This window comes from Platalea leucorodia, assembly GCF_965183815.1.
Source record: "Platalea leucorodia genome assembly, chromosome: 6".
NCBI lineage: Eukaryota > Metazoa > Chordata > Aves > Pelecaniformes > Threskiornithidae > Platalea > Platalea leucorodia.
Genome location: NC_138828.1, coordinates 39,226,107 through 39,250,399, shown reverse-complemented (window position 1 = coordinate 39,250,399; position 24,293 = coordinate 39,226,107). Strand labels below are relative to the sequence as shown.

The 24,293-nt window shown below is 39.8% G+C and overlaps 1 protein-coding gene across 1 annotated transcript in view; it reads right to left on the bottom strand.

Annotated features, from left to right (window-relative positions):
- The window catches only part of GUCY1B1 (guanylate cyclase 1 soluble subunit beta 1), a 47,073-nt gene extending 28,813 nt beyond the window's left edge, over window positions 1–18,260 (bottom strand). The window contains exons 1-3 of the mRNA XM_082316285.1: window positions 18,215–18,260; window positions 17,798–17,871; window positions 721–821 (exon numbers count right to left, since the gene is read on the bottom strand). Coding sequence (XP_082172411.1) covers window positions 721–821; window positions 17,798–17,871; window positions 18,215–18,217 — 178 coding nt within the window. The 5' untranslated portion in view covers window positions 18,218–18,260. The remainder of the gene's footprint in view (window positions 1–720; window positions 822–17,797; window positions 17,872–18,214) is intronic.
- Between the last annotated feature and the right edge of the window lie 6,033 nt (window positions 18,261–24,293).

Here is a 24,293-nt window from a genome sequence, read left to right as displayed (position 1 = left end):
AGTGCTCACCTCAGGGGAGTTACTTCTGGTTTACAATAGCATGAAACCACATCAGCTGCTCCAATTCAACATAACTACTACAGTCATCATAGTCTTATGGGTTCTTGGCTAGTTACTGATTCAGAATAAATTCATACCACACTTGGGTCTGCAGGTAAAATAATGCTGATGGGTGTAATTCTACTTTTTAAATTCCAGACCAGAGCTGCAATGACTGAAAATGAATGGGACCCGAATCAATGGCAGATATGAAATGAAATGTGCCCATGCCACAAACATTTCTGTAACTGAGCACACTTGTTCAGCAGAGTGATCAAGGTCTCATTCACGGGCTGCTCTTGCAGCAGTGGTTGAAACCTGGGTGTATTGTCAAGGTAGCTACAGCAGTATGTTGTTACTTCATGACTGCTTGTAATACTGACAGTGCTCTGTGGATGAGGTATATTACTGCAGTTTAAGGCATACCTATGACTTGGAATACTTTGGAAGTAATAAAAATCACTTCAAGTAATAAAAGTAATAGAATTATCTCAGATGAATAAAAAAAATAAAATCTTTTCTTCTGAGATTTTTACAAAATTCTCTCTTTGACCAATACCCTGTTTTCACTTCCTCTGTGCTAAATCCTGTTTCTCTCTGCTACATGGATTTTGGGGGGGGATGGGGTGGGTGTTATCTTTTATGTGATAACTGGGCAAAGAAGATATCCGTATTACTTACTGAGGACTTTGCTTGCAGCTGCAACCAGATCATAGGTTTTGGAATCATCGTAAATTATTCTGACGAGAAACTGCCCTTCTTCATCCAGCTGTGCCTCCTTCCTAAAAAGAACATAGAACAAAATCTTTTTGGTTGAGGGAGAAGCACCATATCGATAAATCAATTATATATTGCTTGGTATTAGTCTTTTAAATAAAATAAGTTTGCAGGTTCTACCTTTAAGAAGCTACTTAGGATAGAAAATTAGAAATAAATCTGTTCCATATCTCAGAGTCATTAAGGTACAATATAAATATTTCAGACCAAGTATGTTCCAAAAATAATAATTAGCTGTGAGAAAATAAACACAATTTTTCAGTACAGAGGTTCACAAAGAAGTTGCTGAACTAATAAAGACAGAATTTATATTTTAAAATAGGGGAATATCCAATAATCCAGCCCAAGATGGGCTCTTTAAACACGTTTTAAGCAAGTGTTTTCGTTCCTTCCAATTTTGATTACACTTTATTTACAAAAGACATGGGATGTTTTTAACAACCATTTGCATATATCTTCAAAGAGGAATCTAAAATCCAGATGTAGATACCTAATCAAACACCTTTTTTCCAGAATTCTGCACACGCCCAGCAGGTAGTAATAAAAAAAAGGATCCTAAGATTTTGTAAGGCCTTGTTCTCGCATTGCACATCAGTTCTTCACAAGTAAAGTGTCACCACTTAACTAAAGCACAATAAAAATATACATTTCTTCACTAAAGGAAACAATTCTCAACCCCAGGTTTAAGACAAGACTCATGCATATGTCACGTGCACACTCACTACTGCTGCTAAGTAAAAAACCAAAACGACTCCTTTGTTTTTCAGGATCATTCATTATTCTCTTCAGCTTGAATGTTGAGTCAGCAGCTTGTCCAAAAGGCAGCACAACTCTGTAGGCTATTTTTTTTTCCTGAGGAAAACAAGTCAATATCCGTAGGCAATGAGCTGTTGTGCCTTCCAAGCCTTGTATTTGACACAAGTGAGTTGCTAGGGAGGGCCCACAAGAGTCTTCCTCCCTGTTTTACCCCATGTGCTTAACACAGGAGCCAGGACACTGGTGCTGCGGTGGTGGCTGAGTCCCAGCTCTCTGGAGGAGGACAAGGAGCACCTTCGTGGGCAGGCAGACGACAGGACCCTGAAGGGCCAGCTGCCCCGTGTGGCTGGTCCCGCTGTGCAGAGCATGCCAATGGACATGGCCGTGGCTCTGTCCTGTTGCAAGTGCAAATCGCATTCTGTGTTTGCTCCTCATTCCCTGGCACATTCTCCTTCAGCAGAGAGAGGGGGACGTGCCGGGGGGGGGACTGTGGTCTCCAATGAAGCCATGCTTTGTTTGTTGAAGTCCTCATCTGGCAAAGGGGCACAGCCTCCTTTCTCAGTATAGTTTTTATAATAGCTATTCACCTTCTGTGATCTCACCTACAATGACTCTCTATAAAGACAATGTGCTTTGCAGAAATAGTGACAAAAGAGGAGACATTTGTAGGTACTCATGCTCTAATTTATGTGCTTAGAATGTATTTTGGCTCAGCAAAACTAATATGATCATGGCATCACTAGTATCTTTGCAGGTGGAGGGTCATGGCTACCTCATTAAAAAGATAAGATCCCCTTTCATCTAAATGCAGATCTATGCTGCAGAACACTTCAGAAAGACAAAAGAAAGGCAAAGAGGTAGGAAAGCCTAGAAGAGAATGACTGAATCACACCTTCTTATGTCACAGCAAAAAAAAAAAAAAAATAGCACAGGGAGTTGTTCTTCAGAAAAAGCCTTAGAATTAGAAAAAATATCAAAAAGGCAGACGATGAGGTAGTTTTTTATAAAAAACTAAGCATATGTCATGCAAATCAAGACATTCATCATCTCAGGACTGGAAGAGTTATTTTTCTAACATACAAATGAAAGAGAACCATGAGTAAAAAATTATTTACTAGTATCATGCTAATGAAGGGCTATTACCAGGCTAGGACAGAAATGTTACTTGAGATAAGGCTGAAACATACAGTGTAAGAGCCAATATTTCTAACTGCTCTAAATTTCTACTAGTCATCAGAGGAATTATAAACCTATAAAATAAATAAACCTATAAATCTACTATGTAAAATCCTACATCCTCTTTTACATCAAAATCTTTGTCTCCATCATCATAACATGATCAACCATCAATCAAAACAAGAGCCTTTGACTGAAACTTAGATTCTAATTTTCTAGAGCTGGCATAATTCATTTTAAAAATGAAATAATACAAAATAATAATGCCTGCACAACAATTCAAGCATTTACAGTTGTAGTGGAATTATCCAGCCATACAAACAGAAACATTTTCTGTGTTACACAAGGGGGAGAGAGGTCTGAGAATTAAGTACTCTTGTTCATCTTAAAACTGCTAGATGGCAAATGGTACTGCTGATACAGCCTGATTCCAATCTCATATGGTAGTACTCTATTTACCTAAATGAAATTACTTGTAATTTAATCCTCCAATTAGTAATCATCAGTCTTTGATAAACTGTTATCAATGGAAGTCTGGAACCCATTATTTTCTTTTTCCTCTTCATCTTCCTTTAATCCTGCTCATCACATTCTTACTGCTGATCAAAAATTATACATTGTTTTTATATTTCAAAAATATATCTACTTTTTTAAATTAATTAATGAACTGCTACTTGACATATACATTTTTATACTCACTCTATGAATAGGCACAATGAGCTTAAAAGAAGCTAAGCAATTTTCCCAAAGTAATATGACAAGGCTATAGGGGAGGTAAGACCAAACATCCTATATAATTCTACATAAAAGGAACATAATCCTCTATTCAATGGCATGAGAAACATTAATAAACTTAATGGTGTGGGTTTTTATCTTAAACTCTTCGGGAACTTCCCAAAAGGAGTAAAAGAACAGACAGTAGCAAGCAGGACAAAACTGGCTTCAAGAGTGTTCTCAGAGATACAAAAATATAAAGTACAGTATTATCTTTTTTAAATCATCAATTACAATATTTTTTTCATTACTTGAAGAAACAGTGTATTTATACAGAAGCAAGCAGAAATGGTATGCGTACACACAGTCCCCTAAAACACTCTTATTTTCATACTCCAAAATAGTACTTCTGGTCTTCTTCCCCAACCATTCTCTGAAAACTTCTGATCAGCCTGCAGGATATCAGGTCTCACTGATTCCTGAAAACAGCTCCCATGCCACATATTCCCTCTCTTCCTAAGCAGGAGGAGAGCTGGAGTTATTAATGGGAAATGTTGTCTTGAAGCATATGAGGTTAGTCAGGGACAAGAAGGTAAAGTTTATATTTCCTAAGCAGTGAACTGAAATTAATATGAGAAAAGAAAACCATCTTGATTCTTTGATTCTCACAACATGATATGTAACTGGAAGTCAGATACAATTTGGAGGGAAGTTTGCAAAGGGTGAACAAACTTTCCCACATCTCTGAAACACACTGTGATTTCTTTTAGTTTCTCTGATCTCAGCCAAACCACAAAAGATAACATACACATCTGGAAAAGCAATGAACATCCTCAAAAATACTGCATACTTGCACAATACAGTAGACACAGTTTTTGTGTGTGAGAATTTTCTCTGTTAAAAATTGACCCAGTTTGATGATGCCAGTGTCTCTTTCAAAACTTCTTACATTTCTTTCCAATTACATTGACTGGAACTTTTCCTGTTTCCTTCTCTGCGCCAAGCCAGAGAAGGCTTTTTTCTTATTTTAATTGTCTTTAGTTCACTTTGTCAAGGTTTTTCTTCAATGCCTGAGGTTCTCTGAGCCACCACTTTTTAAAATCATCAGTGGTTATTTCAAAGCCTATTCCATTTAGATTATTTTAGCTATTTTGTTTTTCTCCAGTTTTCTCTAGATGCTTTGGATCACTCAGCAGCCATCTTCTCTGTAGCCTTAATGATGTATTTCCCATTAAAATAACTTTATTGATAAAGTTAAACAAAAAATAATTCCATTAGCACTCACATCTGCATTCCTTGGATATAATTTTCTGGGGTGAAACTCCCTGCTAGAGCCTTAGAAGGCTTCACTCTGCCTCAGTATTAGCAGTCTTACTGTGCGTTCCAGCAGTACAGGAAAAGGACCCAGTGCTTGTACTGCAGGTTTATATTCCAAAACAAAAAAAATGTCCTGTCTTTTAGTTATTTTTATTTTCAAAAGACAGAGAAAAATACATTAAAAAAAAGTAATCCAACAAAAGCCAATCTCATTTGGGGAAATTTTTTCTAGAAAATTTGTCAAATTAAATATTTACTCCTGCACGGGATTACACTCCTTGCTCAAAACCATGTGGGCAACAATCTCTTTGCTTGTCCAGCAAATATGGCATTTTTGGCAGTCTCTGATCTAAACCTGTGTCAAAAGATAAACTGCCTTTTTAAAGTCTGTTCTTGAAAATTATTATATTCCAGAACTTTTTTTTCCTTGCCAGGATAATTCCCTCTCCATACCTCTGTTCCCTGTTGCGCTGGTACATCCCAATCATTTAGCTAGATGCTGAGCTGAAATATAATTCAGTTAGATATTTGTTCTTCTGGATTGTTTTTCTAATGGATGGATTTCCGTGTCTGCTTCACCACCTGGTCACAGAAGTGGGTGTGCATACAGAATAACATGTAGCCAGACGAAGTGACTGAGGACAGCACAGGAGGTTCAGTGAAGTCAGCCGAAGCCTTTCCCCTGCCTCCAGTGAGCTGCGTGTGCAGCTTCTGAAGCCTTCCTGTCTCCCTCAGTAATCTGACAGTCGTGAGAACTTCCAAAAGTCTTTCTCTCTGAAGTATTTGATTAGCCTTAAGACTGCATGTGATGGGAAATGCTGCTGTAAGCTTATCCAAAATGGCCAATGCAATGTGAAAACACTCCTATTTTTACAGACGCACTTGGCCTTCAGCAAGTCTACAGAATTGCAGGTCATCTAAAAAACTTGTATTGGAGAGCGTATCAGCACCAGAGAGGCTGACCATCATGTGACCACCAGCACTCTAGGAAACAGGACAAAGTCATTGAAATGTTCATTCAGGTGAATGGGCAAACCCTAAATTGTTTCCTCACGGCTGCAGTTTTCTCACCTAATTACCTGACCCCCTACCTGGTCTATCAAACCTGCCTGCATTTACACTATAGAACTGGTTCTACAACAAGGGTGATATGAAGAAATATATGATAGCGTTGTGAAAACTGTTATAACTAATACTAAAAATGAGGCTGCTTTGTTAGCTTTGCGGAGCTGCTGTGGTTGGCTGTCCATCAACAGCAATTCCTCCAGTGTGACACAGCTGTTTTTAACTCCATAATCTACGAGTAGCACGTATGAACACAAACCTGCCTGTGTGGAACAACAAGGTATGGCTACAAACCTGAGTATGTGAACTTTAAAAGACCAGAAGGCTGCAAATGTTCTCATCAAAACAGCTTCCCTCTCTCTCCTGGCTGACAAATGGTTCATGAGCAGGGATTAGAACTGCAATGTATCCTTAGATGCAAAGAATTTACATTTGGCTGACCATATTTCACAGAATACTTCATAATCCATAGCTTTATGAAAAACTGTGGCATTTCCCTTGAAATATTTTGCTGCAGTCTTTATTCCCAGTTTTTTACCAGATAAAAATATGGGAGTAAATTAGCATAGCTCTAATGTTTTCTGCAGACTGCAGTGTTTGATCACAAAGGCATTAACAGCAATAACATGTTGGTGGCTTTCTTAAGGGCTTGACTGGAAATAAGCCAAAAGCAACAAGCTCTGGCAAATTCACTAATTCTTTAGTGAAGCAGCAGCACTACAGTAGCAAACTTTTATATGGCCTTTCTTTCAAAATAACTTCTAAGTCAAATAGAACAGAATTTACAATTAATGTCTCGTTTACATTTCTGGAGACAAAAGAAGAGTGTGCTTTGCTCCCCAGAAGTTTACATTCAAAACTTTAAAAAAATCCAGGATTTTAATGCGCTTGCGCAAACTGACTCCTGTTGTCAGCACATGGGATGTGATACTTCATGGTTCAAAACCTGCATCCTATGTTATGCCTGTCCTAACTGCTACAGTCTGGCAGCCCTTTTTATCTACTCTAGGCTAATTTTGAATGATTACACAGAGCTATTCAAATTGTGGGAAACAAAGATTCCAGCCCAGACTTTTCTAAAATGCCTTTGTTTTCCTCCAGAAAGTTTATATTATCCAGGTTAATGTGAGGAAGTTTACTTGGGGAAAAAAGAACCTTAACCATTGTACCATGGAAAATAAAACAGCTATACAGAAACCATTTTTCATGTAGAGGTTTGACCTTGAAATTAATGGAAAAATTCCTATTGAGTAGATCAAAGCAGGATCAAATCTTAAAGCAGCCTTTCCTCCATCAGTCATGCTAACACCCCCCAAACTGCTGTTGGTCTAGCGGCACAGAATAGTGTTACAGGTGATACTACGCGTGTACAATGGGCCCTTTGAAAATCTTTCCCATTGTGAAACTAGTTTAGCATTTGAAAACACACTACTAGTGTTCAAAGGTAATGTTAATAATTCACAGAGATGGATGAAATGTTAAGTGTGGAGAAACATTCTGACAAAAACCACTCTTAAAATCAGAACAGACCTTGCACTGCAAATTTCTAAACCACAGATTGCACACATTTTTATTTCACATAGTGGAAATATTTTCTCTGTTTTGATATAGTAAGGATTTCTTCTGCCATCTTTAGAGAGTTTACAGACAACATAGTTGGAGAAGATGCCACGTCAGGTTGGTCTTACTTACATAGCCCATTCTGCACAAAGTGGATTTTAATGTGGTTTTGCAGTCAGATTGCAGCATTTAAAGGGAATTTGAGTAAATCATAATCAAGAAGGTTGCTGCTGTCAGAACTTTTTTATTCATGTGAAGTAGCACTTGCTATCCTGTCTCTGTAGTCAGCCATAAAGCTGGAATTAAAAAAAAAAATCTTACAGAAAAAGAACCCCTCCCATTACAGAACTTTGCATGCAGTAAATATTGAGAACATGTAATAGATACAAACAGGAAAAAAAGATGGCACAAGACTGCATGGAACAATTACTTTGTATCCTGAAGACGCACAGGCTTCTCCGTGATACAACAACATTATTATTTAGAAGCTGTTGGTGTCACTTTAACACATCATCTAGTGTCCCAAACACACAACTGGATCTCTTCCTATCAAAACTCCAGTCTAAAGTGCATGCCCTGGGTGTGTCACCTTGAACACACCACAACAACAGCTAGTTCCAAGAGCACCTCTAGGACTTCTTCCATGATAGGTATTGTTTCTTTTGGGACTTTTGCCACCATTGTGCTTAACTGTTCTTGGTGTACCAAGGATGGAAAAAGTGCTCATTAAATTGAAGAGACCAGTCAAAACAATCTTAATGACAAAATAACACTACTGCGCTTGGAAACCCAGCATGGTTCTGATCTCACTGATAGCAGCATGTCAAGCTTAATTCCGTTCCAAGAGTAACACTATTAAACAGAATTACATGTGTCAGAACTAAAGATGGTATCAGTGACACCAGAATCATCGTCTTTGCATCTCTTTTACGTTAAAATGGCAAACTCACTGCTCATTATATTCATTTACAGATGGTTTGTGTTTTCAAAATGCTTCTCATCTTTCTTCCATGTATTTTGCAAAGATGCTTTGCTAAAAAACATTAAAAATATTGAACGACTTTTCTCACTCCTTCCAAAAGGGAAAAAAAGAAAATAGACTTATACATGTTGTGGATGGTCCAGAGATATTTTAAAACACCCAGCTGGGAAAAGCATAAATTATATTAAGTTACAAGATTAAATAAAAATGGGAATCTGTCCAGGAAAATGACGTTCTGGGTAAAGTAAATAGGTGTATTTATAGACTTCAGAGCTCTGAGCTATTTCCCAGTTTTACAGGCTGGATATGAGAGTGTTTAATGTAGGTTTTCAAAACAAGATAATCCTAGAAGATACGGTTAACAAATGCACGAGTTCTTTGCTACTACTCCAAATCCTAAAAATATTATTAAAAATATAAAGCTAGTATTATTTTTCTTCCTTTTACATGAGTGGACTAAAAGGAATGGTATTTACAAAATACTCTTTTAAGCATTTCATTTATAAGAGTGAATGATATGTTTATAACACCTGGTATCCTGACAACTCTAAAAGCACTTCCCAATTCTGGAAAAAACGAAAAGTACCTGAGAGATACTGCAAGAACACTCACACCATGTTTCACAACACGCCCCTATTTCCTTTTAGCCAAGTCTTTCCCAGACGAATTAAAGAATTTGGCATCCATACAGTTTGAACTCCTGACCTCCAGGCCAGGTCCTTCCGCTGTGAGGAACCGAAGGAGCAGGAAGTGTAGTGACCTGACCCTACAAATCTTGTGAATATTAGCCTCCAGACCCATGAAGAACTATCTGTTCCGCATCAGTTTTAAGAAAACTTAAAAAAATACTGCTTAGGACTTTAGAATACTATGAAATAAAGACTTAGAAACATAACAATAAATGTTCCTACTTAATGCCACTTCCTGGATAAACACTCATTAATATTAAGAGGTGTATGGATTAAAAAATTAATCTGTTGTCCTTTCACCATTAATGGCTTTCCAAAGTCTCTTTCTGACATCTATTTATAAGTAATCTGTATTTTTTTCAAAATTATTATGAGATTGATTGAACAGAACACTCCATCTTCAGCATTGGGTAAACCCCCATGGTGCTAAGGAGGCAGTGAAAAATCAGTTTTCATGTTTTTTCACAGACCACTGCAATTAATCATAACTGAGTCCTACATGACCCAAAATAAGTACGGACTTCCAATCTAAAACTCTAGTGAATAGTCTATTTTTTCATCAGTGCTTATGGTGAGAAGACAATTAAGATAATTAACACAGTATGTCTCCAATGTTTTTGAGCATGGAAGAATCAGTAACTTTAGGTAAACCGTAAAGCAAGCATTCTTTATAATAAATTAGTTGTGAGCTGGGGAAGGGAAATACCGAGCAAGCTCACAGCAGTTCAACAAAGCAGGAGAGGTTATTCACACAGGACTGATTACCACCACTGCAATATACAGCTATACATGCCTATGTGGTAAAATCCATAACCCACTCGTTAGCCACCTTAACTCTACAGTTCCTGGGAAGAGAAGTACCTAAGAAAGGAATACAAAAGCCAGCAATTTGATGGGAGAAATCCCAAAGGCATTAATAGATAAAAAAAAATTGAAGCTCTGGGCACATCCAAACCTACACTTAGATGTTTAAAAGGAGTTCGGTGCCAAGGTTGTCTTGCAAATCAGCCCTTGTTGAGAAATACCACACATAACTGGAAGGCTTTTCACTCACTTCAACTACATGTAGTAACTAACTGAAATGCCACACCTCACATTTTGTACAGATATCTGATTCTTATCGCCTGTTTAGTTTGCATTTTTATTGCCCAGGCCACATTGTGGTTACGTAGGCATAATATGCACACTCACACACACATATACATACACACATTTATATGCATATGTATCTACCTATACAAATATAGTCTCGCCAAAAACTTCACATTCTAAGCTGACGATTACCCATCTTCTCTCCTAGCAGAAGTGACACTGTTAACACTGTAGACAGATTGGTATAGACTATGGTACTGTTTTACATGTTTTTTAAAGGGTTGCCCTATATAGAGAGAACCTACAGTCAGCTGAAAACTTAGAAAACACGACATCTTCCAGAATTATTATGGAGAAATAAAATGAGTGTCTCATAAAGAGCCATAAGCATTTGATGAGTGTTTTTTTGTTGTTTTGTGAAAGCAGGAAAGGTGGACTCAGGTACCACTCGTAGCAACATTAGTGAAGTTTGCTCCAAGCCACATTTCCCTGCCTCTCCCTGAGCCTGCACTACGCAACCTACCAGTCACACCCACGAGCCCACAGACCTGTTCCTGTTCCTCCAGGCTACCAGTTCTTTCAGTACTCAGGCTAGATCCTACTCAGTTAATGCACAACTACTCTGTATTTTATTTTATCCCATTCATTGATATATAAACTCAGGCTTGATTTACAGCATAGTTTTCAAATCCAGCTCTGAAGACAGAATTATTTGTTTCTAACAAGCCTTCCTGTGGAACTGATCCCTATACTATTTGCATGCACAAGCATTAATTAGCTCTCCAACAAGCTTGTGAGGCCAATTATATCATTTCCATTTTAAATGGGCAAGACTACCACGGATCAAAAAAATTTCATTAATTTTGGATGCCCAGGTTGAGACAAGTGGACCTGGTTTTGCTCACTTTTTGTGCTCAAAACACAGCTTTCATGGACTTCACATGCCACCAGCATCAGACCTACAAGTTACCTGAGTTCCAGCACCTCTTAAGAGCTCACTGTTGCAACTTGTAACAACAGTCTTCCACTACAGCTTTTGTGCATAATTTTCCAGGCTTCTGAAAAGGGAAACCATAGTATAGTACTAATTATTATTACATCTAAACGTTATGTTAAGCAACAGTAATAGGCCAAAACCTTGATTTTTACAGGATTCGTCCACAAATGTAAACTGTGTTTTGCCATACCAGTAAGCAGAAAAAAACAACTTTGACAAGGTGACATTCTGAACTCAGTATATAGACACAAGAAGTCAAGTGCCTTTATTCTGCAGCTACAAAAGGTTTTCAATTATTTGCTTTATGGAAGAAGCATAAAAATGGACAGGTTTTGCAATGCCAGAAATTCCCAGGGAACAATGCGAGTATAAAAAAAATCCGATTTTCTCACCTGTAAAAAAACTGTAATACATACCCTTAAAGGCAGAGTTGAGTAGATTTTCTATTATAGGATTGGATTGGATTGGATTGGCAGTGTTAAGTTTATGGTTGGACTCGATGATCTTAAAGGTCTTTTCCAACCTAAATGATTCTATGCTTCTATGATTTTATATTATTTACTATTTTGGAATATAACTGCAAATAAAATTAATCAGAATATCACATCATGTCAATGAGTTCATAAGTATCCAAACTCTAGTGAAAGTCAGTGGAGGACATTTTTAAATGCATAAATGAATAAAAGCATCTACCTCTCCTGACTTAACTAGCCAACCTCCAACAACACTGATGTACCTAACTGCTAGGAATGCCTTTGAAAATTTACCCAATAAACATGTATTCTTAAATCACCTACATTTTCCTGCAAAAGCCACACTGAGTAACTAAAGTCTGACCTATGTTAACCTTTACCAATATGACACAGAAGTTTCTGTGTCTGTTTAGTTTTCTAAAGGCAAATGATAGCCCTACAGTTTATTCCACTCCCCCAAATTGTACAGTTTTCTACCACTTCAGTTGAACCCAATTTGAAACTGAGGAGAGGAGCTTTTCTCTTACATCGCACCAGGATAATTTCTCAACCCTGCATGTTTCACCATTTTAACCATAACAGGAGAGTTACAGAAAACAAATTCTGATGAGTCAACTAGTGTGGAGCCTTGGTAGGTGATAATGTGTGAAGTCTGGGGGAGAACAACAAAAATGTCCTTCCTCATAGCACAAGTGATTGATTGATTGACTTTTGCTCTTCCTTTGTGTGCACTTCCAGACCATTGGGTCCATGTAAAGTTTGTGCTACCCAGCAGGCTCCCCGGACCTTGAGCCTTGGCATTTAAGAGCATGTGCGGGCAGCACATGACAGCCTAACCCACAAAAGGAGGACAAAAAAGGGCAAAGGCAGGATGATGCCTTAATTCTACACTAAGCATAGAGCACAGGGAAAATAAGATGCTTTCTGCATCCCATGCTAAGGTACAGCCAGCAAAGGATACATGGCTCTTGGGCCACAAAATGCCTATTCTGCTACTGGGCAAGTTTCAACACAGACCTTATTTTCTAAAATCAATGAAAAAGTGGTTTGACCTCTAGGTAGTTACTTTTTGCAAACACGGAGTTTTCAACTTCTGTTCCAGTTTTTCCATGCTCATCAGGCTACACATGGTTTTGTGCAGACTTCTACCATAGAAACGGAAAGACGATGAAGACTGCAATTGACTGGTTGTACCATTTCACTTCCCAAAACCAGATCTTTCATGTACCTCTATGTGGGAAAAATACTAATTTGTTCTACAGTCTTGTGATGAAGCATTTTAATGCGTTTCTTAATACGATATTTGAGTTCTCGTTCCTTTTCTTGGCAACATATTTAAAAGTGCCACAGTTTGAGCATCTAACCTGGCCTAAATTCAGATTTAGGAGCCCGTGGGAAAACCTTGTATTCATTTAATCAAACACAGAGGGATACTGTTGGGAAACACAGGATAAATGACTATGTACATATTCCCTGCTGACAACACGGCCCTAGCTCTCACATATTGTCCTGGAGCTGTTTCAAGAAGACATCCTTTTTTGCTACACAATTAAACCTTTAGAGCTGCTGAATGGAGTGCTCAGAATTTCACATATATTGGCTGTTCAGCTCAGCCAGATGTGACACCTGTTGCAGAAGAGCTCACATTTTATCATGATAGAAGCCCCTTTTAAAAATGTATAACCACACACCTATTTAAATATGTCCACTGCAAAAACATACCACAGAAGACACAATTTCATAAGCCTTAGATTTTATATATTTTTTAATTTGGTTAATCTCTCTGTTTCATTTTGGACAGGCACATAGACGGTAATTCCACACACACTACTTACGATCATGTTCACACGCTACCACATCACCCAGCACTACAAAGCTGGCCTTGATCAGACATGAGCACATAACTGCATGTATGTGAGAATGGTGAGGCCTGACAATTTTTAGTTTATGTCAGCTAGTGTTTATGTTGGCTGCAGAGGAACTGAAGATATCTAATGCCAAGGGAATCTTGAGAACCATCTTTTCAAGCCATTGCAATTGTGGTCACACGATCTGAAATAGCCCTCTGGATGTAACAATGACAAAACAAGATATTTGAGAGAGGTTTTCTCTTAAGCAGGGAAGGGACAAATCAAAAGTGTCTTCTCAGCAAAAACATAGTTAACAGCTCTAAGTAACAGTTTATTTACTAAGAAAATAACTGTTTGCAGAATTAGTGGAGTGCTGATCAAAGAAGCATGTCTCCATGCATTCCAGGTCCTAAGTCCCTCCTTCCAAGGACTGAAGGAGTGAACTACAATGACAAGTGTACATGCAGCTTACAACTGCCAGTAAGCAAAAGAAATTATTATGCTGATTCATCTTCACTTTCCACTAACAAAAATTTGCTACTGCAGAATTCAGCTGCAGAAGGACTCTACCAAGTGGCTCTCGCTCCCCGCCTCTCACTCAGTTTTGCTAAATCCCTCTAATGCTTCTAGGGCTTCATCACAAAAAAACTGAGCCCAAATTATCAATTCTATGAGTGGTAGCCAGAGAAAAAGTAAGAAGAAACAAATTTTTGAGAAAATGAATAAAGGGTCCATATATCAAGATTACCTTTCATTGATCATATGCCAGCTTTCTTCATCTTATTTTGAATTCAACCTATTTGGGATCAACAACGGTGGTTCAGAAACAGATGGCTTTGAATTGTTTTGGGTTTTAAGCATTTTAATTCTAGTTCTTTAGTAAAACCAAGCCATATTTCCATTGAGCCAACAAAATTGATATTCAGTAAAATTTCAGAGTATATACTATAATTTTTCCATGAGCTTAGTGCCTCATTGTAAAAGTTGCCTGATGTGTAAAAAAAAAAAATCTGTTGTTTAGTTATGCTCTGTTTTAAAAGTGGATGGAAAAAACATGGAGTCTAGCTTTCCCAAGAATTCCACTCTGGGACATTTAAAAACAACATCAGTATGTATCTTTTTCAGATAGATCATGGTTTCACAAGCACATTGAAAAATTAATGAAATAGCAAAAACAGAAACTTGAAATCATCATTCTGACTCAGTTAACAGTAAGTGATGCTAGTGAAAACACCACTCTCATAAGAGCATTAAATTCAACTACATGGTCTCCCAAATTCTATATTTAAGAACTTCATTCAATGTCACTTTTGACTGAAGAAGGTACAGGAGACAAGAGTTTTCATGCTTCTGATGGAGCATACCCTTTCAATTCAGTATTTAACTTTTCTGAATGTAATTTTTTTTTTTAAGAATGACCTGTTTTCATTACTTCAGTTTATTCAGTTCTATGTTTTCTTTTCACTTCTATCAATATTAAGTACAAATTCACCCGCTGGCATTTGAGAATCACTCAGTAATCACAACCCACCACGCTGCAATGCTGATTCACAGCTTCTGCAGTGACTTCAGGGAGAACAAAACAGCAATATGTGATCAGCTCAACATAAAAAAAAAAAAAAGGCTTAGATGTCAAATTTTGTAATGAGCTACCCAGAGGCCTCTCTGCTTCACAGAAACACCTAAGTTGTTGCAAATTCAACCACATTAACAGTGCAAAGCTCCTCTCTTTTTTTTTCTTTTTTAACAGCCAAAGACTCTTGACTTCAACAACTACTCCTCCAATTCAACCATTAGTGATCGAACTGATTCAACCCAGCATGCCACAACACTGGTCTGTATCTTTCCTTTGTTTCCTAAATGATTAACAGTTCTAACAAAGCCTTTGCAAGAAGTCTGTATTTGCTTACATAAGGTAAAACATCTAACCTCTTCCACAACATCTCTATAAGTGTACCACAGGGCCTTAAAGTGCCTAAAGCAACAAGCATTCAGTGGCTATCAGTTGACCCCGTACCATCCCCTAAACCAGCACAACCACTATATTCCATTCCAGTGAGATATATAGGGGTTTGTTTGCTGGATTCTAAACTCTAGGACACACTATTTTTAAGATAAATCCTGCTGAATAAATACCCTGTTGCAAACACCTTTTGCATAAGAAGCTATGGCAGCTGTTGCATATATGTCGGCTCTTTCTTGCAGATCATGTTCCATTCTTCTGTTTGGGTGGTGTTCTGGTACAGTTTCCTTCCAGAAAGCCATCTCCTCTGTGAGTTAAAAGCAGAGCCTCGCTGTTGGGCTGCTACAAGACAGAAATGTTTCTCAGCTGAAAGACAGAAATGGGATGTGGCAGCTCCCTGAATTTTCACAGCTGACCTTTAGCAAAATATTTCGTATCTTTCTATTAAATTTCGCCAAAGCATTAAATGAGTAATACTCCTCATAGGCTTTAGTTATCTTCAGTATTCTATTAGGCATGTGTAAAATCTTAGAGATAGGATGCATCAGGAATTATGACCAAGTTCTGACAGTCTGCAGCATGATCTTGTACTAAAGAAGAAACTTCTTTGTATCTTCTCAGATCCATCAATCCTAAATACAAATTCTATTCAGTGGGTAATCTGGACAAAAGCAGACCATAATACTCAAAAGCATCTTGGTAAGGGATGGCATGCCAGCAAAGAGTGAACATTCTTTATTGTATCTTATACATTTTTTTTTATAATTTTCATGGAAAATGATGTGTGTATCACTGTTTTTTACTAAATCTCTTAACTTACATGTGTCATATAAAACCAGTATCAAACCATAAGAATTCAAAATAGATCAGTGTGTTTAGACAAGGTATGTAAGAAAAATAACCTTCTATAGCTCACAACTTAGAGCAGAAAACTGTGTGGCATTCACTGAAGACTCATCTACGCAATCCATAGAACTGCATTTGCAAAGAGTAACTTACAGACTGTCAGGGATCACTGGAACAGCGAATGTCTGCTGAACCAGAACTGTGGACTCTCCATCTTTGGTGATTTTAAAGTCTCAGCTAGACAAAAGTCATAGCTGAGCCATGGTCTAGTGCCCGTAACAGTCCTGGTTGGAACAGAGACTGGACTAGATGACCTCCAGAGATCCATTGAAACCAACATTTCTATGATTCTCTGATTTCACAGTACTGTGTAAGATTACCACATTCTTGATGAATGGATTACTGAAAAAAAGTGTCACGGTCACAAAAATCTCACAGTCAAGAGCAGTCCTTAACTCCAAAAATTGTATTAGGACAGTGGCAAGACAGCTACATTGACATATTAAAATTGGCACAAAATAAATGGGAGAGAGGAATACAGAAGGTGTCCAGTAAAAAGAAGACCACTTTCTCCAAGTTAGATAATCTACTTCCCCCTTAAAACATACAATATCAAGAGACCATATTAAACCCCTTCTTCTAACTACGTAGATACCTGAAGCCTCACAAAGTAAATTTACAACCCTGTAAGCATTTATGTGTTTTTAAAAATATTTCTTGTAGTTTTGCCCAAGTATCAATACTACCATATTTATGGTAAATAGAATTTTGTTTCCACTACCCATTTCAAACTTTTAGTGCAATCTCACAATTCATCAAAAATTTAAAGTGAAGACAGTCATCTCCTTGCAAAAATGCTACACTGACAGACATGCAAGGGTTGGGCACAGAAAATCAGGCTCAAGACAAGAAAGGCAAAAATCATTCTTATATGTACCTTCTCATACATGTTTCTCTATAGCGGTGACTTTTTTTCATTTTAAGCTGAGTACACGACCAAAACCTCACACTAGTTTTAGACAGAGTTTACTAGCTAAAAACTGTATTTTAGTTCCTTCAGGAATGCAAAGAGATGTAACTGTTGCATGGTTCGTCTGGTGGTCTGACTCAAGGAAGGGCTTTTGCAGTTTCTGGGATGTTTTGCCTGCCCATTACTTCTGCCACATGCTTTGTATAACGGAGGGAACCGCAGGGATCAATGTCATCTCCGCTGCGGCTCCTGGCGATCAGTAAAGACGGAACAAGGCGGGTCTTTGCGGCGTTAAGAAAGGCCCCGAGCAGGCAAGAAACGCGGCAAGAACCGTGCTGGTCTCGTCACAGCTGAAGGCCACCTCCTGGGGACCGCCGCCGGCCAGCAGACCTCCACACAGACCTGCCGGTACCGGAGGGCCGCGCGGGGCGGCAAACCCGGCGCCCTGGTACCCCCGCGGCCCCGGCCCAGCCCAGCCCGCCCCCGCGACGGGACGGAGGGACACGGGCACGGACACGCACACGCACTTACTTGATGTCCTCCCAGACGGCGGGGCCGTAGTTGCGGATGACGAGCAGCTCCAGGGCGTGATTGACGAAGCCGTACTGCGGGGCAGGGCGAGGCGGCGGCACGGTCAGGCGCCGGGCGGGGGAGCCCCTTCCGCCGCCCCGCAGCATCCCACCTCACCCGACCCCTCCCCTCCCACCCCGGTGCCGGTCACCCCGGGTGGAAGAAACCTCTCCCAAACACCCCCCACCTCCCCCCAAAACAAAGGGCTGGGCCCCGGCTCCCCTCACGGTTCCTTCTTCCCAAGCGGATTCAGCCTCTTCCCTCCCACCACGGGCCCGGGCAGACCAGACCGGACCGGACCTGACCGGACCGGACCAGACCAGCCGTCCTCCGTCAGCCCCGGTCTCCTGGGTAGGGAAGGTGCCCGGCGGAGCTCACCATGGTGCCGCCGCCACCCCGCCGCCGCCGCCGCCGCCGCGGAGCAGATCGGTCCCGATCGCCTCACCACCTCCCCCGGCCGCCACCGCCCCGAGTGGCATCCGCCGATAGCCAATGGCGAGCGCGGCCGCTGCTCTAGTATCCAATGGCGGGCGCGGCCGCCGCGCTCTCCTCCAATCAGAGGCGGAGGCGGGACTGCGGGTGGCTGGGGGATGCGGCGGCGCGGCGGGGGCTGGGCGCGTGGAAGCGGGAGCGGCGGGCGCGGGAGCGGCGGGGCCGCGGGCAGGCGCCGTCCGCGGAGCGGCCCGGGACGCCGCTGCCTGCGCCCAGCGGGGAGCTGAGGGCGGGGGCCGGGCCGGGCCGGCTGCCCTGGTGGCTAGGTGGGCTCCCTATGAGCGCTGCCAGCTCTGCGGCTCGCCCTGCTCCTCCTCAGGTGCTGAGGCGGCGGCGGTCGGCGGGATAACGGTGTTCGCTGTCGCCCCAGGCCGGCGTGTGTGGGAGAGGGAAGGAGGGACAGGCCTAGGAAATGCATACATCCCGCTCGGGCTTATTTTCCCCGACGTTCGCCTCAGCGGGGAACCTTTCGAACTTCTGTCTGACAGTTTCCTGCGCATCAAGAAAGGATTTTCCAAATGCTTTTCTCCAGCTGGAGTTGTTGGGACTCGCCTGACACTGAGTCGGAAGATGAGTCCAGGTGCCTGGCAGGTTCCTAGTGGTTAGGTAGGTACGTGCAGGGCAACGTGTCAGTGCCATTTGCAGCGGTTCCCTTCGCAGGAACAAGTTGTTTCACATCCCAATGCAAACACTTAGCTTTTAGGAAGATAAACGCCCCCTAAAAAGCAAAGAATCTGAGGGGCAAAATGATGACAGACATTTCTGTGCATTCCTTTTTCAAAGCCTAGTGAAGTGAAAAGCATAATAATGAGTGCTTTCGGTAATTTTTTTTTTGTGTTGTTGAGTCCTCGTCAGTAGCCAACGTGAATAAACTCTGCATTGTATCGTTAACCTGCTGCATACGGATTCTCAAAGGGTTCTCCAAGTAAGGTATGACCCTTACAACAGGAGATTTTGAGCAGAGGATTGCTGACAACATGCCAAGGGCAGTTCAGAAATAACACACTGTCATCATATGTTATGATATACATGGAACAAAAAAGATAGTGCACCACTTGAAAAACCCATTTAAAGCCCTTTGTACCATCTAAAGACCTGGCCTTAGCATACGAAATAAAAATCCTAACGAAGCTACTGATTTTTTTTTTTGCTTGCTTAAAAAGAATCAAAATATATTCAAGAGATAATGAGATTATCTAGGAGGATTATAGGATGAATACTTGATGGGCTACTCCTGTAGTAGCTCTTGGGCAGAGACCTTTGATACATGAAGTCAGCAGAGCCATAGATGCTAATCGATCCAGATGGATTGTAGATGTAAGTAAAATTGGACAAGTTCAGTCCTTAGTAAGACAGTGCAAAATAAGTTTAAAATTTGAACTGTTCACATACCTAATGAAAAAAAATTAAAAAAAAAAAAAAGATGGAGTATGTGTGTTGGAACTTCCATGTAAGTTAACAAATGACAGCATTTAAAATATTTTGAAATCTCATTTATTGCTTGGTGAACTTTTGAATCTGTGTTGAAATCTGTTAAAATTGCTAGTAAGTGAGGAGACAAATTATGGGTGGATAGCCATTAGAAATCTGGCAAATGTCATCTCAGTAGGCATTCCAAGAACAGTAGAGGGAAAAGCAGAGACCTGCTTTTAGGTCACGTAGGCATAATAATCAATTCTACTTAGTTTAACACATTTCAAATCTACTGGGAAAACCAGTTGTAGATTTTTTGAAGGATGACCAAGAACAAAAGTTTCAATATAACCAGTTAAAACCATACAAATAATAGGCTAATTTTGAAGGGAGGAAAGAAAATTTTTAGAAAAAACAACCAAACTACTGGTTGAAGATATCTGTGTAGAAAACCAAACAAAAAACTGAAGAGATGCAAATCTCTAAGAATCTCTTCAATCTCCAGGAAACTGGCAACAGAGGTGATGTAGTAAATCATGCTGCTGTAGCCAGACAAAAGGCTATGTTTCCTTATAGCTGAGGAGGGTCAGCTTGTCACCAATTAACTAGGATTTGAGTATATCAGGTCACCATCTACTTTTCCTATTCGGTAGGAAGGAAGTTTTGGGAAAATGGGGAAACATATCATACAATACAAATGTTGTAGTTACATGCCCTTTGTAATCTTTGTGTGCCTGCTGTTGGTAGTGAGTCAACACTACTGTAAGATCTAAGACAACACCTGGGAGTTTTGCCCTCTGATGTTGTGTAGTCTTCCTCTTCACACACCTACAAAATAGTTTTGAGGATACAAAATGTCAAGGAAGTCCTGACAGCACATCCCAGGCAGGAAGCAAGAAGACTGGATTGGGAATCAGTGTTAGCAACATCCCCATTCTTCATCAGTTTCAAGGGAATCCACTTGCTCAGTCTGTATATGGGGTAAACGCTCATGCTCATAAAATGATGCTAGAGAGATTACACAAAATTCTTTTTGGATATGGTTTTCAGAAAGTAGATAATCCTGGCAATTTTGTGTACCTGAGTAAAAGTGCTGATATCTGCAAAGGTCGAAATTGCTTTAGACAATTGTGAAATTGCCTTTCTTCTTCTGATTTGGTTCAGGCTTGGTAGCTTGCATTTGCAGGCTATTCTTGCAATTAAGCCATTGTAATACAAGTGGAATTTCTAGCATCTGAGGTGAGATTTGTACAATGTGAACTGAAAACAGCACAGGCAGAGTTAAAGCAGACAATGATTGATTTAGTTTTCTAAAACAGGGATCCCGTTTTAAAAGTTTGGAAGATGCTGAATTAAAGAATTCAACCAAGTGATTTGCTGAGAGGGACCAGCTTCCAGTCCAGATGCCTGCTGAATCAAGACTATCTGGTAGGTCTTAGGCAAGATTTGGTTTCAGCTGAAGGAAAGGCTTTAGGTGAACAAGATAAAGTAAATGTCAGACTAAGCTGTTAATATTGGGCTGTATTTTCAAGGCCCAACCCTGTCAGTATCAGGACTGTTAGGTCACATATATTACGCACATCACGCAACCATTTGGACTGTATCTGATGCACTTCCATAAAGCCTTCAGCTTATTCACTATAGCACGCAATCTCATGCACTAGGTACAGCTCGTGACCTGCTGCCCAGCTGATTTTTGGTATTCAGGGGTGGGAGGGTAACTGTGGCACTAGCCACAACTCAGACCTGCTTGGGATGGAATGCTGGCACAAAAGGAACCTTTTAGAAAGTGTTTTCTGTAACTAAAATCCTACAAGGGAGCGTCTCCACTTTGTGTCCCCCTGAACATGTTTCTCAGGAGGTGTCTCCTGCACTGGCCATCAGAAAGCCAAGAGTTGCAGTCAGTGATTACAGGAGAAAAACAACTGCTGTACATTTTAAGTGGTGGTATACATGTTTTTTTCCTGATTTGAGATGCTAACGTCATCTGGAAATTCTTGTTGAGATCCATGAAAGCAAAAAGTAGCATAGGATCCTTTTATACTGTATGAAAGGGCAGTTGCTGAGATAGTAACTTTGGGAAGACCACTAGCTCGCCAACAACATCTACATTCAGTTCAATATGGTTTGTGTTAATACACAAGTACTATAAACCAAAATATTTTAATAAGTTGCATTTTTTACTTTGGAGTTTGTTTTTACAGTTTATATTGTTACCGTAATCCTGAATAAAAATGCTGCCTTATATGGTATGGCTGGATTTCACTTACTGAAGATGGAGTTACTTTACTGACATCAAACTGAATTATAGGTATTTTCTAGTTAGGTGTTTCAAATCATAATGGTCTGAGACTTGACATGTGGGATTGTCATAATAATACTTCTCAGGTGCAGAAATATGCTCTTTTTTTTTAAGATCACTTCAGCAAGATTCATTATTTCTACTGTACCACTACACACTATTTCACTATACCATTACATTCATTTTCCAATACTGGTATTGACAAGCTATGACTGAAACAGCCCTCAACATGTCAATGCTGTTCTGTACTGCAATAACCTGTGTAGATTTGAGAAACTCTGTGGGCTCTGTTGCATCCCCCTGTAAGAGGAATGTAATCTTAGCAATGCAGAGCAAACTAATCATATGTCTAAATCTTCCCTAACACCTTCTGCAGTCAGTGGAAAGGCTCCTGTTGATTTTCATAGGCTTGTAGTCGAAAGCTCCTGGGAACATTATTGTCCTCGATATTTCTTTGGCAGGTTTTGTTTGGGCTGAAAAAATCAGAAGAGCAGAAGTGTATCTATGACTTAATCTGCCCCTTTTCACATCCTTTGGATGTTACTGCATGTATTCCTCTAGGTTATTTCCTATTACATGCTGTGTGTATAGGATACTCATATAAACATGGCATTTGTTGGTGTCATGGCACAAGAATTTGTAACTTTGTACTACTCAGAAGATGGGAAACAATTTCAGCACAGATCATCAAAGGAGGCCTTATAATGGGGCTGCAAATCAATGTGCTCATTTCCATTTATGTGAGGAAACCACTGGCTCAACTTGACTTTACTGTCAGCATTAAAAATCTGCTGAAGCAGATGAGACACACAACTTTATAAGGTTGTTTACTTTGTTTTAGATTCTTTCACAGTTTATTATTTCTTTGACTGGCTCTCCAGCTTCATGTTCCAGCCTAACTGCATATTTAACATTCAGATCCTACTGTTTGTGCTCAGGAGAGTACGTTTCTTTGAACTGTTGCATCTGGATGTAGCGGAGGTTCCAGAACCATTTATTATCTTCCATCTTTTATTTGTGCTTCCATCTTTTATTTGTGCTTCAGTACTCAGCAATGCTGAGTAACATAAGACAGTGAGTTTTACTCTCTCCTTTTGCTGTACATAAAAGGACTGTCATTAAACTCATGCAAATGGAATTGGGAAATTAAAGGGAAAAAGAAAAAGAGCAGCTTATATCTGATTATTTCCTCCCTATGCAGTTGTGAGCAGCCATACCATCAGAGATGGTTTCAGAGGTCTCTGAAGACTGTTGTGGCACACATCTTGCAGACTTTAGAAGCAGAAAAGAAAGTCCTAGCTTTCATTTCAGAAACAGCCTCAAAGTTAAATTTGGTTCCTGCCAAGCTGACTTCTGATAAACTGGAGCAGGGCTTTGAAGCAACACAGTCCCTTGTACACTATATGGCAAATAGCCACAAAAATTATTGCTGTTGCAGGAAACAAAAACTCCCCTTCCACTGCTTTTGCAGAACAATGAGCAGGCGTAAAGAATGGTAGCAGCTACAGTGGCCTGCTAGTTTATAGGATGGGTGGGGTTTGAAAAAGGGTCCCCTTGCCAAGATGCAAGAGAAATTCTCCTTAATTCTGACGGCTTTCAGCTGGAAATACTGATTTTGCCTCCTGTACTATCTGTTGCAGCTGTTTCTGCAGAGAATGCAAAAGAAAATGGTGGGAGAAATAAACTGGGTTTGGGGGAGTTCTGAACTCTTCCTGTGTAAGATTTCACAGGAAAAAGTAGATCTGTCCTGGGGCTCCATTATCTGTGCACTTCACCGTTTTGTCAGTTTCTGTGAGTACGTTTGCTTTGGTTTTGCACAGTAGTTCAGAGAGAAAGAAAACACCAGCTCCACACTAATTGCACTTCCTCTGACACCAGCAATGAGAATTTTTTTCCAACATCTCCCTGAAATCTTATCAGCTCTTGCCTGAATGAAATAAAACTAGTTGAATTCTTTCGCTATAGCTTTTACTTTAGCTATGTCACTGTGAAGATTCAAAGGACCCACTTTTTATTTATTTCAAGGGCCATTTACACATTTAAATTGCAGGGTGATAAAAATGCATCTTCCATCACATAGTGTAAATGTGAACAGGAATCAGCCCCACAGAATCTTCATGAACTAATAAAATAAAAATTCACATAATAATAAAACTCTTTCTGGACATAATATTAAGGTATTTGTATATTTATATAAATAGCATTGCATAGTCTCTGAAGACTTTCACAAGATCATACAACATAATACTA